The sequence below is a fragment of the Pseudomassariella vexata genome (assembly GCF_002105095.1).
Source record: "Pseudomassariella vexata strain CBS 129021 chromosome Unknown BCR38scaffold_8, whole genome shotgun sequence".
Lineage (NCBI taxonomy): Eukaryota > Fungi > Ascomycota > Sordariomycetes > Amphisphaeriales > Pseudomassariaceae > Pseudomassariella > Pseudomassariella vexata.
Genome location: NW_024467963.1, coordinates 120,061 through 138,095, shown reverse-complemented (window position 1 = coordinate 138,095; position 18,035 = coordinate 120,061). Strand labels below are relative to the sequence as shown.

Genomic DNA, 18,035 nt, shown 5'->3' with positions numbered 1-18,035 from the left:
CCCTAAAACTATTCTGTACCCCGAACCTGGACCTTCCGTCGGATACTTTCATGTTAATTCGAACACCTGTGGGAACCAACCCGTCTTGGCATACCACGAGGGAGCTTTGTTTGATAGAGCTTCTCACGTCGCATCAATGCGCCCTCACTACTCTACCCGCGAGAGGTATCAGAGAACTCCAGCTGGCGATGAGAGATACATGCAAAATGACGATCGATTTCACCAAGTGGCTCAGTGACGCCATCAACATGGGGCATTAGGGCGGACAAGAGCACAAGCGATGGGGTTCTGGGTCCATGAGGCTTTCACTTATCTCAGAAGTGAAAAGCGTCAGGATGCTCCATCATCTTGCTAGCTGATATGCATTCGTGGCTCTTATAAGAGAGTACGCAATTGCTCATTCCATTAAGACGTACCAATTTCAACTCCCAGTGCGAGTTGAGTTGTGTTTGATGTATGAAGTAAGATTTGGCAAGAGTAGCACCTCTTCACATCCACAACGTCTCTCAACCGGCGCCCCAGCGAATTGACCATGGAATATGTGTGGGCAAGCCTGGCCCCAGGTGTAGAGGGTACAAGACACACAGACACGAATTAGGTATTTAGGGACCCGCTGGGGGCTATTGGGGCAATTCTCCCCCACTCACCTTATTAATACAAATACAGCCCCCAATACTCAAGATCCGACTGCATGTGGGTAAATTTGTCCCGTGAAGAACCCTATGCTTAAGACTGGCATGATTGCTAGGGTAGCTCTAGACTCTTTTGTCGGTGAGTGATGTTGCCGGCCTATAGACCGTGTATTCAACTGTAATGACTCTAAGCTGTGTATCAGGCCGTCATTCCGGCCTACATGCTCGGTTTTGATCTGCCCCTCTGATAAACATAGTAATGTGAATAGTAATTGACGTACCGAAAGCGCCTTGGTCCGAATTCGAAATTCGAATACGGTAGGAAGGTGTTATAGTGTTTTATTTTCTCTGCATGATACATGAGACAAGTGGCCTCTGTGTGACTCGAAATCAACACCCAAGGTAGGCAGGGTAGAGTGAAAGCTGTTTGAGAAAGAACATGTCCAATAACATCAGTTGATGCAAACTCTGAAATCCGCTGAAACGTGCAGCAGTTTATCCAAAGTGACTCGAAGCTGACAGCGATACCCCTGAATGCCACGAACACTACCCCTCAAATCGTGAGTTCATGTACTAAACCTTCCCCCGTCACGTTTAAGTGAAGTATAAAGGGCTAGCTGGATGTATATGAAGGTCGTCATGCTATCTTCTGTGGGTGTTGTCATGTCGCCCTCCTACTTTATGAATCACTGCCCATAGTTCCCAAGACGAAGCCCTTGTCAGTCCCATACTGAACTCTAGCACAGTCAATGCATCTTATGAATCACTTCTGAGACCACTCATACAAGCTAAAATTGCAACCTCCTACCCCAATAACACCCCTCCTCTGCAGTTATCAAATCCATTGCCGTCTCCGATATTGTTACCACACCACATCATCCCAAACCAGTCAAGCCTTCGACCATACGTCGCGTATGCCACCAATAAGCAATCTCATCTTCTGAACCACTCCCACTCTATACTATCAAAATCAACAACATCGCATCATCATGGGAGACATGATCTTTGCCCGCCTCCTGCACCCAATGCGGGTCACCCTTCCCCGCCTCGCGCTTCGGGGATCCGGTGATGACCTCTCGGACAGTCTCCCTGCCGGTGCACTCGCAGGCATTATCGTTGGCGTCATGGGTGCCATTCTTATCGTCTTGTTTCTAGTCTGGATCCTGCGACCCCGTGTGAAGCGACGCCGGCCGTTGAAAGCCGACACTGGATCCGTGGGCAGCGGAGCCGTCTCTACGGATATCGAGAACAGAGCTGAAGTGTAAATAATCAATGATATCAACCGGATAAATCTCCCTGGTATTTTGTTATATTGCAATGCGGGTAATACAATTTGATCGATAATGTACCATACTGAGGATTCCTTCGTTGAGAACTAGTACCATGGTGCGCTGCCTCTCCGCTAACCGGCCACAGCGAGGGGCTATGTGAAGTATATACAAGCCGGGTCTGCCGCTGTCCCTTCATGATCACCTCCCGTGACTGCACATACAACTCTCTCCCATAGGCCCACCAACTCCTCAATTCATCATTTCGTTCCGCCCACGTCCCGTTTTGCAAATGCTCGTCATTTGCCTTCCTATCGTTGCCACCCTGAAGATGCAGGGAGCATGCTATCTACTTCTTCTACCAGTATCTAATCCTCCCATACCATCGATCCTCCTGGTCGGAAGGCTCGTTCACAACCAGTCTGCTTGTAGCTGTACTAGCGGGTCACATACCAATGAGGTTTCAGCCTCGACGAGAAAGTTGCCACGTAGTTTCTGTGGCAACTAGCCAGCGAAACGGAAGCGGGCTGCTTCCAATTGTCCAAGCCCATCTCGGGGCGCCACGTACCGCCTACGATACGTGTTGGTGAAGTCTTGTAGTGTAGAGCGAATCTGTCGAACAGCGCCGCTGTCATTGGCGCCCAGTCGCTCCTTGATCTTCAACATCAACCTATCAGCTTCGGCGGGCGTGACGGTGCCCTGAGGTAGCATCCGGATGGTCTGGTCGACCCATGTGGTCGTCTGGGTGGGGAGAATCTCAAACAAGGTGAGTAAGGCCCCGCTGCCATCGGCGAAGCAGTCTCGTGGAAATGTGATCATCATTCCTGCGAGCACGCGTTGTACAAGAACGTCTCCTTGAGCGAGTAGCAACTGCTTCACGATACTCCTCAATTGATCGATGACGTCTGGAGTAAGATGCTCCGAGGATGATGGATTCCTGCCACCCCACGCCAGGAGATCTCGGATGTAATGAAGGGTTGCGGATAGGGGCTCACGTTGCTCCAAGCCAAGAACCGAAATGGCTGCCTCCAGGATGGGTCTGAAGAGGGGCGATGGAATGAGCTTGTGGGGGTAGTAAAGGAGAGCGTCGATTAGGAGGCGGAAAAAGTCTTCGGCGACATCTGGGAGCATCTGGGGTGACAGATTACTCAAAAACCGCAGCACGTTGGTGGCTTGTGCTTCAAAGAAGGCATATATGAATTCCGTAACGTTCTGGTCGACGTGATCTCGGTCGTCCGAGAATTCTCGGAGGATGGCACCAGTCACCCAAAGGAAGCAGCCTTGTCTAGAGGTCTCGAACCCGCTGGCCAGCTTGTTGGCCATGTCTTGCAAGATGGGGGTTACGGCAAGTCTGTGGCTAATGACCATAAAACGCCAGCATCTGCAGACTCTTTCGCAAATCGGGGAAAAGTCGATAAAGCTTTCCAAGATTTTCGTCAGAATGGGAAATGTCTCCTGCCAATACTTGACCGCAGGGTCTTCGTCGCCTCGATCGACGGGAGGAAGGATGACGACGATCTGGACAAAGATGGTGATCAGTTGGAGGTGATCCGCCACAGCGAGCTTTCCGTCCTTGTCCATTGCGTTATTGGCCTTCGTCATCAGTCTCTGTATCAGAGGGTCGCAGAAAATCTTCAGAAGTCGGTAAATCTCCGTCTTGGGTTGCACGGCGACGACATTAGCAACGCCCTCCGTCATCTCTTCCTGGCTGTCTCCTTGCAGACTATCGAGAATCTGGTCGTAGAACAATTGCAGCTGAAGGAGTTGTCCGCCGAGCAGGTGCTTGCAGTCGCTGCAGAAGAATTTGATTGCCATGGCTGCCGCCCGTGTGACTTCCTTGGACTCCGTTTGGAATGAGTTCACAATGAAGTTGAACTGGTTGGTGAGGAATTCCGGGTGAGCAGCCGTCCATTCTGTGTATCGTCCCAGAGCCATGATCGCAGCAAAAAGCAGCTTTTCATGAGCGGGAATATGCACCAGCAGAGGCATGATTTGGGGTAGAACAATATTCTCATCCTTATCCACCATGCGACCCATTGCGCGCATAGAAAACAACGGTGCTTCCAGTTCCTGCCAATGGGGCACTGAAGTTGCCGTTGCTTGACCGGCGTAGTTCTGCATCCATGACTTGATGGCATCCAGGACTTTCGTCAGGCATTCGGTAACACCCATGACTTCGCAGGAGTCCTTGAGCGTGTCTCCCATTTGGTGACGAAATTCGCGGAACTTCTCCTCAGCCTCGCGGTCTCCGTCGAAGAGGTCTCGCTCATTGCCAGTTTCGGATTGAGGATACTCGAGATGCTTCAGGAGGATGTCGACTAACTTGGAGTAGATGTCCAGGAGCTCCATCCGCGCCTGAATGTATCGCTCCAATACGAGGTATTGCTTCAGCTCGTACCAGAAATCGAACGTGTACTCTATAACGTCGCGATCCTTATCTCTCGCGGCACACTCGAGGATAGCATCCACGAGAGGCCTGAAATGAGTGGTTTCGCGGGCGATGGCTACGACCCAAGAAATACCAGCGTCGGAGAGCACCCGAGTAAGTGATTTGTAACCCTCGGTGTCTTCCTCTTCAACCAGCTTCTGGATCTTTGGCTGCAGTCCAATGACCCGAGGCAGGAGGACTTGAATCGTATCAACGTTATCATCCACCTCCCTAGTCTCCCTGATCATTGTTGACAGACACTCCGCCGCTTCCTGGAATGATCCGTCGTTTTCCAGGGCGTTGAAAATAACACCCAACAAGGGCGAGTTGACAACTTCACTGACTGGAACCTCACGCAACCATGAGGTTATGCACTCCAGCAGCTGTGGATTCATAGCAGCGGCGGCTGTAGCCGTACATCAGTCTAGTTCCATGCAATATTTGGGTGCGACTTACGTGAAGAATGTGCGTAGTTGATTAAGAGCTGTACGACCTGTGGCGCATTATCCGCCAGTAGCTCCGTGGTTCTTTGAGTGAGTTCGTCTTCCTGCCATAACCAATTAGACTGCGATCCAAGCTTTGCTGTGACACCACGGGACGCCGCCGAAGGATAAAATGGCAGAAGTCGTGCTGATATTTCGCGATCCACGTACTGTCAGGGTGATTTTGCGTCCCTCGGTCACCTCTTCAGGGAGAACCCGGAGGAAATCCAAGATGCAAGCATGGCTTTCGACTGAGTCGCCGAGGGAGGATGCCACGACAGGGAGTACATCCTTCCACTCTTTCATCTGGATAGCCAGAATGGCCAGACACACGCAAAGCTGAACTCGTATGGGCTTGGGTCCTGGCGCATAAAGCTTCAGCAGCTCCAAAATCTGCGTTCTTACGGCGATATGTTCTTCGGCGGATACTTGGGTTGAGAGGTCGAAGGTAATCTGAGACGTGGTTAGTCGCGTGAAGCCGATGAGCAGTATTGTTGCGGCGCATGGAGCTCACCTTGCCTCTGAGAGTCGTCGCCGCAAAAAGCTTGGCATCAGCTTCGGCATCCGACTGTAGTATCGATATGGTTGTAGTCCATGCGGTGCTCTGTCACTAACATCAGCTTCGGGGCCCCACCTTCACATGTACATGATCGCGACTAACCGATTTCTGAAAGCTCTCGAGGTATTCGTGGGCCTTCTTCTTCCTGTCTGAGTCACTGCTTCGCATAGTGAGCATTGCTTCCAGCACTTGGCTAGACGCAAATGCCGCCGTATCGGCCAGGCCGTTGGAAGCCATCGCGGATGGTAGATTCGGGTCAGGCTAGGGTAGGGTCTGGTGAGCCTCGTGAGAGATTGTTGGCATAAATTGCGTCGGAAGGATTCAGCTCTCGGTAGCTGCCTCGTCTGGGCTGGGTTGGTCGCGCCTCGGTGGAGGAAAAGTATCAATCAATACTGAGAGCAATGTTTGAAGGAAGACAGACGACTCTACGCCGGCGGGCCTTGGTGAATCGTCGAGGGTGGTTTGGAATGAGTGAATACAAGGCGGGGAGCTGGAATCAAGAGGAGAACGCTGGCCGCTCCATAAAGAAAATACGCGGGAGATACGTCAATCATCACTTGGGCATTGTCCTAGTGATGTGATGTAGTGTGAGCTGCTTTTTGGCTACACTGTGGATGGTTGCGTTCTGTTGGTTGCTGCTGCCAAAGAAAGATGGGTCAAGTGGCTCAACCGCGGGGCATTTTGTGGCTTGCCTCTTCGAAGTTTGACAATGGCTTGTGCAACTGTGAGCTTGGAGCCGCGCAGCCAAGGCTACAACACGGCCTCGTCGAAATTGTTACGGTCTGTCTCGAACACACCAAGCTTCTTGTCCCGCCAAACGCGACGTTTACAACATCTTCAACTGGTCACGACACCTGCTGAAAGCAGTCACTACGATTCCCATTCGTCCCGTCGCGAACTCGACTACGTCAAGATGACTGGCCGCGGAGGAGGTGGGCGCAAGGTGCTACTGCCGCCCATTAACTTCATCTTCAAGCTCCTCCAGTCGCACGCGACTGTCAAGATCTGGCTCTACGAGCAGTTGGCAATACGGATTGAGGGAAAGATCAGGGTATGTGGGAATTCCACCGTGATGGTGCGGTCATGGCTGACCGCTTGGCAGGGATTCGACGAGTACATGAACCTGGTTGTCGATGATGCGGTTGAAGTAAAGCAGATCACCAAGACGAACTCGGAGGAGAAGAGAAGACCATTGGGTACGGTGTGATCACACCTGAACTCCATGAAATGTACTGACACATTTGCAGGACAAATCTTGTTGAAGGGAGACAATGTATCACTGATCCAAGAGGCAATCTGAAAAGGGGGCCAGAACTGGCGTACGAGGTAGGCACCAGTGAAATCTGGCAGGGTTCTTCACGAATGATGCGATGTCATAAAAGCAAAGGAGAGCCCTGGAAGGGGTGTTGAAATCTAGTCGTTGGTCTACGTCGTCTCGGTCGACGATTCTATGATTTCACCATCGCCAAGTAAGACGCCATCTATGGGTTGATCATGAGGACCGACAGGGACCGACTCTCCAGATGTTGGTGAGAGGAACTGTTCTCTCAAGCCTAGCGCATAGAGCAATACAGTTGGACGGCCATTCGAGGCCTTGTCTGCCTCGGCCGCCGCCATAGCATATCGATGCAGGAAGTAATCATAAAACCCTTTCCCGTGACCAAGTCTCCGAACTGTTCCAGATATTGGATCTCTGTCGAATGCAACTCCAGGCATAAGGATGAGATCTAGCGCCGCATCTTCGGATTTGTCTCCGCCGAGCTCCCCCACGCTTCGTTTCCGTTGACTCACGGTGGCAGCGTCAACACTTGGAATGCCCCACTTGTCCCGTTGGAGTGACTCGTAGTCTGCTATACCCTTCAGACTCACCATGTCCATGAGTCTTGCGGGTCCGTCACTGGGTTGCAAGCCGGACTTGTGTAGATAGGGAATGAATACTTGCTTGCCTGAAGACAGAGCATGCCTGACAATGGAGTCAGTCTGCAACTCTCCACCAGGCATTGAGAGGTAAATCGCAACGCTCTTAGCATTGATATAGGGCCGGAACGTCAACAAGGCATCGAATACCTGGGAACCTGGACCCACATGTCAGCCTAGCAGTCCGGTCTCATTTATATTTCCACCGATAACTCACTCTGAGATGCTATAGCATCATTTGACAAGAGCTTGAGCCTAGTTTTCATTGACAAGCGAAGCTGGTCCTTCGCTACCCTAAGTGATGACGTGTTCATAGCTGTGGTTTCTTGCATTCTACGACTGTCCGATCCTGGGAATACCAAAAGCTACTCCACCGCAAGTGAGGAATACGACGCACGATCCGGGAAGGATGGCCGCAACTTTGCAAAGGGTTCGACGACAGATCCTTACTCCACCGCAGACGGCCCAGTCCGCGGGTGTTCGTGATTAAAAACCAAAATTAACGGCGATATATCCGCTATCGGTGGAATCGTGTTATGAAATTCGAACGCAACTGGGTCGATTGTGGGTTAACTTTACGATATCCTGGAACTGGCGCGACCTTTTAGTCTGTTGTCAGTAGATGACATGAGACAGACAGATAGAACATGCACACACACGAACTGTGCAGTCTGCTCTGTCGGCTCCGGAGACGATGGCAAGATGGGGCTTGGCGGCAAGCACCAGCAGCGGGGATGCAACTGGAGCTGCAGGCTGCAACGGACAATTGCTTTGCGCACGCGTTTGCCGCACAGCAAAGCCAAAGATAGAAAGTAGATTGATTAGATCTGAGTTTGATCGCTCACGAGGCTCGCAAGCTCTACCCGGTCGGCGGCAGCAAAGTTTTTCGACTTTATCTTATCCATCAATCCACAGCATCACTTTTCAGGGTAGGTTTCATTGGCCCCTGGGCGCTGTTGGGAGACCGTCGTCATGCTCAGTCGATGCGTCCCGCTTGCCCGCCAGCAATATCCACCACAGCTAGTGCTTGTCTAGCAGCTCTGGTCCATCATATGACCGCTGCTGCCGCTACTAGTCAGGCTTCTCTGGGCGCGGTGTGGGTGGGTCCCAGCCTTGTACATGCCCACTGACTTGGTAAAAGTTGTTGCTTCACAAGTCACCAGTTTGACGTCAATCTTAACTGGATGCTAAAATTTTGTGTGTTACAAAGCCCTTTCCAGTTGGCATCGGTGTAACTGTTCGAGTACATATTCTGAATCAGCTACACTCTATCTATGTGACACGTGGGGACAGTGAGCACACACTCGGCCTTGTGAGCGTGGTGCATGATCGATCTGGAGCTGATCTTGAAATTACTAGATGACATGCTAGCGCGCTATTCCGTGTCGCCTACCTCGCCTCGCCAGGCCAATACGATCGATTCGATAGTCATCCACGCACCCACGGAATAAAAGGGGGGGACTTGCTCCTTCCCACTGTTCCGGCGCCCCTGATGCCGAAGTCCCTTCCCAAGAATCATGACGATTCGCTTATCCCGTTTGACGCTCGCGCCGACAATACCTTCCCTTTACACCCCCTGGCTACAGACAGATCCACAGTAGCTGCCGCCCCCACGACTAGCGATGCAGCTGCCTGGCCTGTTTCCCGTATAAGACTTTCAGGCCCTGCCGCTCTGCTGGACCAGGATCTCGGTGGGCCAGTCGAAGCCCCTACGCCGTCCTCTTCTCAAGAAGTCAGCTTCAGTCGCCATGAGCTCGACCAAACCAACACCGAGTCAGAGGTGATTTCAGAGACAGACACACAAGGACAGCGCCCAATGTCTAAAGCACCGCTCCTCCTGCGCGCTTCTCCAGGTTTCGGTACCGGATCGTACGGCGCGGCCCCCATTAAATCCGAATCCGAGTCTACTGGCGACGCTGACGATGGATTTGCCGAGCTTCCCGGCCGGCGCACGCCGCAAGTGGAAGAGCACGACCATCACTATTCAAGACGGCGCAAGTCTGGTAGCACACAGCGTTCAGAGGGCCTCACACGAACGAGTACCTCGTCGCTGAGTCGTCAGAGAAGAAAGTCTGAAGAGATAGGAGGCTCGACCGTTGTGGGTGGTCTCGAAGGTCGTGTAGTGACCGAAACATTTGTGGGAAGCGAGACCATGTCCGACGCAAAGTCTGACAAGATGGCCGGCGACGAGGAGGCCTACGCTCATGATGACGACCTGTTGAGCGAAATCGACGACGACGACCCGCCTGACAACTCACCCTATGCTCAGGTTCGGGCTTCTGTGGCACCCACCGATAATATCACCCTATCTATAAATACCCCCCGCATGTGGATACTGTCTACTCTTTTCGCCGTGCTTGGATCTTCAACCAACTTGTTCTTTTCCTTGAGATACCCTAGCGTTGCAATTACACCCGTCATAGCGTTGCTCCTTGTACACCCTCTCGGTCTGCTGTGGGATTTTCTTCTGAAGCGACAAGACGACCCCGTGGAGGACTTTGTTGACGGCGTCCGAGTCTTACTTCGACATTCGATCTCCCGCGGCAGCCATGGCCAACTGCCTCTTCAGCAGAGAAGTTGGATCTCGCGGTTTCGGCTATGGCTTGCTCAGGGGAAATGGAACGAGAAAGAGCACAGCTGCGTTTATGTTAGCAGCAATGTGTCGTTCGGCTTCGCATTTGCAACCGATGTCATCGTTGAACAGACGCAGTTCTACAAGCAAGATGCCAGCATTGTATACCAACTGCTGCTCACTCTGTCGACGCAAATTCTTGGATATGCCTTCGCAGGAATTACGAGACGGTTCCTCGTGCGACCCAGTGGTATGATCTGGCCGGGAACATTGATGTCAGCAGCCATGTTCACTACTCTGCACAAAGAGGAGAACAAGCCAGCAAACGGGTGGAGAATGAGCAGATGGAAATTCTTCTACGTCGTGTGGTTCGCGTCATTCATCTTCTACTTTCTCCCCGGTCTGCTCATACCGGCCCTGAGTTATTTCAATGTCATCACCTGGTTTGCGCCAGACAATGTGGTGGTAGCCAATTTGTTCGGAGTTGTGTCCGGTCTAGGACTGTTCCCACTAACCTTCGACTGGGCTCAGGTGGCTTACATTGGTTCGCCGCTACTAACGCCGTTCTGGGCGGCTATGAACGTTGTTGGTGGCTTGGTAGTTGTGATGTGGATCATTGCGCCAATTGCATACTATACAAACTTGTTCTACTCGTCATACATGCCAATGCTTTCAGCGTCGGTCTTCGACAACACTGGCCATGTCTACGACGTCAGCCGAATCCTCACATCGGACTTCGTGTTCGACCGTGAAGCATACTCAAACTACAGTCAGGTCTTCCTTCCTATTGCGTATGTCCTCAGCTATGGGCTGCAATTTGCCGGTCTTGCCTCGCTTTTGACGCATACGGCTTGCTGGCACGGAAAGGACATTTGGACGCAATGGAGGAGATCTTTGAAGGAGGTTGAAGGCGAGACTAAGCCAGCGTATCAACCCTTGTCGACTGGGGGCAACGGATTATCACCCATATCTAGGAGTAATGGGAATGGGACGCCGCCAAGACTGAAGAGGTCGGACTCGAATGTTGACAATAATCTCCTTAGTCGAGAAGATGTCCACAACCGACTCATGAGGAGATACAAGGATGCGCCAGTTACGTGGTATCTGACGACAGGGGTGATAACGGCGGCGATCGGCATATTCGTTGTCGAGTAGTATGTTCAACCCCAAATTTCCTGTTTGCGACGTATAACTCACGAGATCCTAGTTACCCGATCCACTTGCCTTGGTATGGCTTACTCCTTGCTCTCGGAATATGTTCGATCTTGTTCATACCCATTGGCATTGTCATGGCAGTCACAAACCAGCATAGCAGCATCTATCTGATCTGCCAACTTATTGCTGGCGCCGTTTTCCCGGGCCGGCCCGTCGCCAACATGGTGTTCGTGACATATGGTTACATATCCTCGGCTCAGGGAATCAAGTTCGCAGCCGATTTGAAACTTGGACATTACATGAAGATCCCACCGAGGATTCTCTTCAAGGTGCAGATGGCGGCGACGATAGTATCGTCCATCACGCAAATCACGGTGCTGAATTGGATGTTCCGCAACGTCCCAGGCCTCTGCACGTCGGAAGCGATTAACGGATTCACCTGCCCAATTGCCCGGGTACACTTCAACGGCTCTATCCTCTGGGGAGTGGTCGGGCCGGCAGAATTCTTCGGCCCCAACGCGACATATCATCTACTGGTCTGGGGTTTTCTAGTAGGTGCGATTGCGCCAATCCCGCTTTGGTTGTATGGACGCAACAAGAAGAAGAGCATTATTCGGAAGATCAACCTACCGGTTTTGTTTGGATCACTCAGTTGGATTCCTCCTGCGACGGGTCTAAACTTCTCAGTCTGGGCACTCGTATGTTACGTCTTCAACTACCTCATCAGGAACCGTGCGTCGGCCTGGTGGGCCAAGTATACGATGACGCTGAGTGCAGCTCTTGATTCGGGGTTGGCATTCGGCATCGTCGTCGTCTTCTTTGGATTCATATATCCAGGTTGGATGGACGGGTTCAGTTGGTGGGGGACAGAAGTGTACAAACTAGGCTGCGACTGGCAGGCCTGTTCGTTCCGAACTGTTGCCAACGGGACGCATTTTGGACCGGATCAGTGGTAGCAACAACTTGGGATACGGAATTGGATTGAATTACGGATGCAGTGGAACAATTTCACAACGTAGTTAGGTGCGGCACTCTACACTGGAATGGCGTTACAAGGCTTGGATGCGGATTTTCATAGCTTAGGTGTGTGGCCCTTAGATTTTATAGATAGACAGACAAAGAAGACGGTTTGCGTCTGAATATGGAGATCCGAATGCCATGATCTGGGGATGAGATCCTTCCGTGATTCAGTAGACGGGCCGCCATACATGGTTCTCTACAGTCTTCCATGTCTTCCACCGGTTGAGGACATGCTGGACATGTCGTTGGCCAGGAATAGTATCTCTATCCCACGTCTAAGGATATCGAAGCAAATGACTCATCTCTTTACTGCATCGCCCTGCATACTGCATATGTTTCCTCCCATGGCTTACGAATCTACCTGCCGAAAAAGGCAGGGCCCGACCAACTAGTCTGGATGGAGCAAAGCCTCCCCGTCAAACCCTCCTCCCTCTCCCAAATCCTGCAGATACTGAGTGCTCCACCACGGCGTGGCACTGGTATACTTCGTGACTACAGCCTGCAGCATGGAAGATAGACACGATACCTGGAAAAATGACTCAGGGGTAAAGACGGTTCAATTCTCTGTCTAGTGTAAAGCGTGTTCCCCAGAAGGTTCCTGCATCCCTCACGCCAAAGCAAGATCACTATAAACTAGCGCCACGGTGGCTAATAATGGTTGTACACATGGCTGACTCACTGGGGTCTCACATACAGATAGAAGGTGTACTATCGGAATTTGTCATGTATAAAGACCAATTGTGTTCCTCTCACTGGGAGGCATATTTTATCAAACAGCGGGAATCTACTGGATGCCTCTATACATGAACAGTGCTTCTCGTCGATCTTCCAATTAGTCTCGTAGCGCCGACCAGGATAAAGGAAACCTCGATCATTATTTAACCTGCCAACAGTGGCATACTCCCACACCTCATATCCAACCACCGTAAACATGACCTCACCATCGCCAGAGAAGAGCGGTAACGCTCATCACCTCGCCTACTCCCACCTCCCCACTTACCTCACCTCCCCCACGCACCCGATCGCCCTCCGTACCATGGAGCTCTCCGACGCCAAACCCTGGTCATCCATCCTCGCCGATCCGCGCAACACCGAGTTCGAAGGCGACGAGGTACCCACGGAGATGGAACACTCCAAAGCGGTCGACATCCTGACCAGGCAACGCGAGAGTGCCGCCCAGCCCACCGTGGTCGACGCCCGCACAGGGAAAGTAATTCGCGGACCGAGCAGGGTAAATATGGTCATCTTGTTCTGTCCTACGGATAATGATGATGATGATGGCGGGCCAACTCAGCAGGTCATCGGCCTCGGTGGCTTTGGGAGTTTGAAGGACCTTGGCGTCGAAGAGAAGACGGCGGTCCCCAAAGAGGATAGGGAGGGGAAGAGTCGGGGACCGGGGACGTACCTGAGGGTGGGTGATGTTGGGGCCATGGTCAACTACGAGTATCGCCGACGCGGATTCGCCGTGGAGGCGATCCGGATGGCCATGGAGTGGGGATTCCGGAAGGCGAGCGAGGGGGGGTTGCAGTTGGACAAGATTACGAGCACGACGCTGTTGGATAATAGGCCCATGGTGGATTTGTTGGAGAAAAAGATGGGTTGGAAAGGGACGAAGAGAGTTGCGGAGGAATTGTGGGAGGGTAAGGACGAGATGTTTTACGAAATGACGGTTGAGGAGTGGGAGGCGAGGAAGTAGACTGGAGGGGGGCGGCGGCTGGTAAGTCGCGAAGTATAAATGGGGAATAGTTGACATATGAAGGGTAGAGCTTAGAGGCTCGAATGAAAATTATGTTTTGCAAAGCCAGCTTGTTCTCGCAAATTCTAGACCATTACGGTTCCCAAATCAAGACTATTATGGAGTCCACGTCTGATGGCTTTTCTTGCGTGTGCACTTTATCGTCCGGCAGCCGATCATCGTCGTCCCCGTACGAAATCGCCGGGCCTCTTCGTTTGACATATGCCTGCCACACTGCACCATTGGCGCCTATTCTTGCATCAATCAACCTCCAGGTCCTCTTAGCGCCCGTCCATGAAACGATATTCCTATCATTCCTACCCTCCACGTCATCGACTATAAGCCGTTTTGCCGTCTTGACCTCTCTCTCCTCGCGATTGTGCTGCGTCATTAGAAGAGAGCTCTTCTTCAGTGGAGTTACATCCACTCCTTCCGGATAATGTGAGATAGTGTGACCATTGACCAGAATCCACCCATCTTTGAACCAGAACCTCTGCAAGAAGCAGTCTTCACCGCACAAAGACGTCACCATATGCGCTTTCCACGGCTCGAATCGGTGACGGTGTTTGTAGTGATGCAGCGTCATTGGCTGTACCCCTCCCTCATAACCAGTTCGTAGGCCGTAATGGCCGTCTTTCGGCACATAGAAGCTTGGAATAACATCGAGATCCTCGTTGGTGTGCCGTGTAACGCAGCTATACAGTAGCTCGTCCCATTGCCCATTTCCTTGCGAGTAAGCTGCCTCATCTGACCCCTCATTTTTCAGACACGGCAATTTAGACAGTGTGGCCGCCATAGGTACTGAGAAGAACACTGCGCCTCCGCCGTATGTCATGGTAATGTTGTTCTCCGTAGTCCAGTCCGCCGCCTCGCTTGGCATGCCGAGATACAAATTTTTCCTGGCATCAAACTTGCCCACCTCTCCAAGCAGCCTTCCCAGTGACGGAAAGAAGACGTCGTCATCGACCAAGGCGAGTAAATTCTTCTCTTGGCCCTCCTTTGTCAATTCTTCATTGCGATGAGTCAGCATGCGCACCATTTCAACATAGCGTGCCGTAATGTCCAAATGGTTATCGTTAGATAAGACCACGGCGTCAATACCTACCTCCCTCATCTTGGTACTGACGTAACCCACTTCTACTTTGCTAGCATGGTGCAATGAAAGCACCAGACTGGCGCCATTCGAGCGTCCCTTTCCATCGGTGAGCCAGCGCGCCCAGTCGTTGATGAGTGAGACGTTTGAGTAGACGATGCGGTCGTACGAAGTGGATATCCCGAAGATGAGGGAGGATGCATCAATTTGATCGGGTGTAGGCGACTTGCTCACAGAAAGCTGAAGAGCCTTTTCGGCGCGCAGTTCGAGACCCTCGTCGTCTTCCGTTCGAACCCTACACAAACCGTGTGACAGAAATCTTGTCGACACCTTCGTCATACTACTCCTCGAACTTGACTTAAACGTTGGCCGTATCCTTTGTGCAAACCAAGGAATGTCTTTGGTAAGACCGTATTGGTGGACCAAATCCGTCAAATATCTGAACTCTTCTGATGCCTTGGGGTCAGTTGATGTGTCGTTGAGCCGTGTCTCGGCCGTATTCCCATCCGTGTAATCGTAGATGCTGGGGGGAGGATGGTTTCCATGGTACGACCGGTATGAAGTGAGAAGAATACAGAAGACAAGAAACAAGGCGAGTATCTGGAAGGACCTCAGACGCCCCGCGAGATACAGTGGGCGAATCATTACAATTGGTGCAAAGGGCAGGGTCAATTGCGCTGTTGATCAGGAACTTGATAGCGGCGATAAGAGGAACAAGTGGCAGCACATCAAGATAATCGAATGAGTGACTTCATGCAATGATGCGCAATGGCGGCGAGGAATCGGTAGTCACTCGAACAGGAAAAGAACAGGTGTAAGGCCACGCAAAAAACGCGATCAGTCAGGCTTCACTCTTGTGTGTTTCGTCGCATCATGTCTGAGATCTCATCGCGAAAGTTGAATGACAAGGTGTGGGAATTTTAAAGGAAGAAGTGGAAACCTGCGCAGAACGGCAAACTTGGGTTGACATGGTACATCATGTACACACCTGCCAACAACAGATCGAGAGATAACGATTCAGGTTCGACATCTCGAGGAGCCATCATGCATTCTGGCTGAAGTTGGAGCTGCCTCCATTATGGACAAAGTCGGTTGAATGAGGATCGGCGTGCGGCGTATGCAGGTTGCCTTGGTCGATATCCCTGGCTTCCATGCGTAAATGTTGACGATGTCTCGCCTTGATTCGCTCATATCATGGTGCGATGGTGAAGTGGTAAGGATACTCCGCATTCCCCCATGATCTAACCCCAGACTTCTCCCTGGATCTCAGTTACTGATTGTGCCCTTGCGGCACCCTGGCATTATGCCCAATGATTTAGGTAGCGAGCTTGCAGTACATGCCCACCTAAGCAGAGAATATAGGAAACTACGACCGCGTTTGGAGGGCCGCTACCGACAGCAATCGATGTCACAGCCCGAGTGTGCAATGTCCAATGAAAAGGTTATTGATAGAGTTCCTCTTCAGGAGCTACTACAGTGTAGCAACGAGACCCAGAGGTCCAGAGGGGCCAACGTGTCTTTCTTGCCCAGGTCGTACTTAGCAGGAAAACTTCGAGGTTGTCGGAAAAAAGAAATGGGTGAAGTTATAAATCTCATGCGAGTACTTCGGGTCAAACACTTGACTCGAACATTTGGCGGCGTCTACCCGAGTAGTTTGCTCTCAATTCGTGGTACTCTTATGAATTGTTGCCGTCATGTTCGACTTGGGCCCATCCATCAGAGGTACCTCAGACTTATACGACCCGTGGATGACGGACAGGATGACATAACAGAAGCTATGACAGAGACTCGAGGTGCTCACCGGCAAGAGAAATCTCTATGTGTCAGCTCAACCCATTGAGAAGTGGTTCACAGTCTGAGCGTAGCAAATAGATACTTGAGCAATCACCGTAGTGTTTCTTAATGTGAGCTTTCTTAGATCAACTGTTGTAATTAGCATCATCTTCGCTCTTATACCCTCTACTGACATGTCCTTGGTCAATTGAGTAAAATATTCACCGTTCATTGCCGACATTGCATCTTCTGGTATAACTGGCAAGCTTAGTGCAACATCCAAGTGCAAGGCAATCGCGCATGACCTAAATATACTTTTCTGCCTTCCACTTGGATAGAATCGTGCAACCGCGCCTTCCCCAACATTTCATACAACATAACGCCGTCTCAAACTCTAGGAAGCGACGTCCAACGATGCCTTTCTTCCTCAAAATGATGCTCAGCATGATGAAGCCCAACTCGTCTCCTATATGCCAACATCGGCCTCAACCACAGCCTCAATCTCCCCTCGTAATAGAGGTCTTCCCAAGTAAAGTTGATAGGGATGGCGACCACCATCTTCCCACATTCTGGACAAGCTCCAACGCTTCCCAACTTGGGCCTTAATGAGACAAGATCCGGATCCGGAATTCGACAATCCATGCCCACAACCGCGGCCCCCGCATACCAAAATCGAACGCATGACCAGCAACAGTTCCGTCTCCTATCTGAGGATGAATGGGTCCAGTTCTGCCGCGGAGTCGGCGTGTTCAAGGATAACGACGAAAGCCACACGGTGATCCGGCCCAAGGCCTGGTATTGGCCCGTCAAAGGCTTTCCAGACGGACTTTATCAGGACGTGTTGTGGGGAAAGGTCAAGTCTAATTACTGGTATCATATCCTGAGCACCATTCGGTACGTGGCAGCCCAAATGGTCAACCTGAAGAGTATCTGGTAGTCCGCCGGCATTAACCCACAGCTTGGTTAGCTGGACGCTCATGATCCTCCAAATCGCCATGAACGCCGTCTTAACGGCGCTAGGCTCCTTCGCCACGAACTCCGGTACGGCCATCACAGTGGTGGCGGCTGTCAATACGTGCATGTCCAGCATCCTAGCATTGATGCACAACAGCGGCCTGCCGGACCGGTACCGGTCAGACCGCAATGAATTCTACAAGCTAGAACAGCACATGAAGGAAATCATCGACGCGCGGCTCGTCACGCCCCCAGAAGTTACCGTTATGGACGTCATGGCCGACTGTTTTCACCGCTTTAACAACGCCCGCCAGACGGTTGAAAACAACATCCCCTCTTCGTACATCCCGGCTACATCGTCTGTGGCTGCGAATTCGAATACGCTTGGGGGTCCGGTCAAAGCCGGTACGTCTGCTGTTGCTGGGACGGGGAAGAACTTGGAGGGGG

At 51.6% G+C, this 18,035-nt stretch overlaps 7 protein-coding genes across 7 annotated transcripts; 4 read left to right on the top strand and 3 right to left on the bottom strand.

The window, feature by feature from the left end:
* Positions 1-1,915: 1,915 nt before the first annotated feature.
* Positions 1,916-6,056, bottom strand: BCR38DRAFT_435446 (exportin 1-like protein). The gene is made up of 5 exons (XM_040860375.1): positions 5,472-6,056; positions 5,325-5,414; positions 4,982-5,263; positions 4,785-4,875; positions 1,916-4,734 (listed from the first exon to the last, which is right to left on the bottom strand). The coding sequence occupies exons 1-5, from the start codon at positions 5,604-5,606 to the stop codon at positions 2,405-2,407; spliced, it is 2,928 nt and encodes a 975-aa protein (XP_040714583.1). The 5' UTR covers positions 5,607-6,056; the 3' UTR covers positions 1,916-2,404.
* Positions 6,057-6,080: 24 nt separating this feature from the next.
* On the top strand, positions 6,081-6,732 carry BCR38DRAFT_217492 (small nuclear ribonucleoprotein E). Its single transcript, XM_040854211.1, has 2 exons — positions 6,081-6,565; positions 6,617-6,732. Exons 1-2 carry the CDS (start codon positions 6,283-6,285, stop codon positions 6,667-6,669), a joined length of 336 nt encoding a protein of 111 aa, XP_040714582.1. The 5' UTR covers positions 6,081-6,282; the 3' UTR covers positions 6,670-6,732.
* A 62-nt stretch (positions 6,733-6,794) lies between these two features.
* BCR38DRAFT_344788 (uncharacterized protein) lies at positions 6,795-7,600 on the bottom strand (the record flags this gene model as incomplete). The annotated part of the gene is made up of 2 exons (XM_040856130.1): positions 6,795-7,444; positions 7,504-7,600. 2 exons carry the CDS (start codon positions 7,598-7,600, stop codon positions 6,795-6,797), a joined length of 747 nt encoding a protein of 248 aa, XP_040714581.1.
* A 1,502-nt stretch (positions 7,601-9,102) lies between these two features.
* BCR38DRAFT_485707 (OPT oligopeptide transporter protein-domain-containing protein) lies at positions 9,103-11,969 on the top strand (the record flags this gene model as incomplete). The annotated part of the gene is made up of 2 exons (XM_040863928.1): positions 9,103-11,012; positions 11,066-11,969. 2 exons carry the CDS (start codon positions 9,103-9,105, stop codon positions 11,967-11,969), a joined length of 2,814 nt encoding a protein of 937 aa, XP_040714580.1.
* Positions 11,970-12,964: 995 nt separating this feature from the next.
* On the top strand, positions 12,965-13,729 carry BCR38DRAFT_344380 (uncharacterized protein; the record flags this gene model as incomplete). The annotated part of the gene is made up of 1 exon (XM_040856097.1): positions 12,965-13,729. One exon carries the CDS (start codon positions 12,965-12,967, stop codon positions 13,727-13,729), a length of 765 nt encoding a protein of 254 aa, XP_040714579.1.
* A 133-nt stretch (positions 13,730-13,862) lies between these two features.
* BCR38DRAFT_344177 (uncharacterized protein) lies at positions 13,863-15,506 on the bottom strand (the record flags this gene model as incomplete). Its single annotated transcript, XM_040856085.1, has 1 exon — positions 13,863-15,506. One exon carries the CDS (start codon positions 15,504-15,506, stop codon positions 13,863-13,865), a length of 1,644 nt encoding a protein of 547 aa, XP_040714578.1.
* A 1,825-nt stretch (positions 15,507-17,331) lies between these two features.
* BCR38DRAFT_315660 (uncharacterized protein) lies at positions 17,332-17,932 on the top strand (the record flags this gene model as incomplete). The annotated part of the gene is made up of 2 exons (XM_040854698.1): positions 17,332-17,528; positions 17,602-17,932. Coding segments are annotated over 2 exons (528 nt in total), but the record flags the coding sequence as incomplete, so codon positions are not given.
* Between the last annotated feature and the right edge of the window lie 103 nt (positions 17,933-18,035).

Excerpts from the sequence above, each read along its gene's own strand:
- BCR38DRAFT_217492 (XM_040854211.1), top strand. The coding sequence starts at position 6,283 with ATGACTGGCCGCGGAGGAGGTGGGCGCAAGGTGCTACTGCCGCCCATT. Across the intron at positions 6,566-6,616 it reads GGAGAAGAGAAGACCATTGG|GACAAATCTTGTTGAAGGGA; the intron begins GTACGGTGTGAT and ends ACACATTTGCAG.
- BCR38DRAFT_435446 (XM_040860375.1), bottom strand. The coding sequence starts at position 5,606 with ATGGCTTCCAACGGCCTGGCCGATACGGCGGCATTTGCGTCTAGCCAA. Across the intron at positions 5,264-5,324 it reads CGACGACTCTCAGAGGCAAG|ATTACCTTCGACCTCTCAAC; the intron begins GTGAGCTCCATG and ends ACCACGTCTCAG. Across the intron at positions 4,876-4,981 it reads GACGCAAAATCACCCTGACA|GAAGACGAACTCACTCAAAG; the intron begins GTACGTGGATCG and ends TGGTTATGGCAG.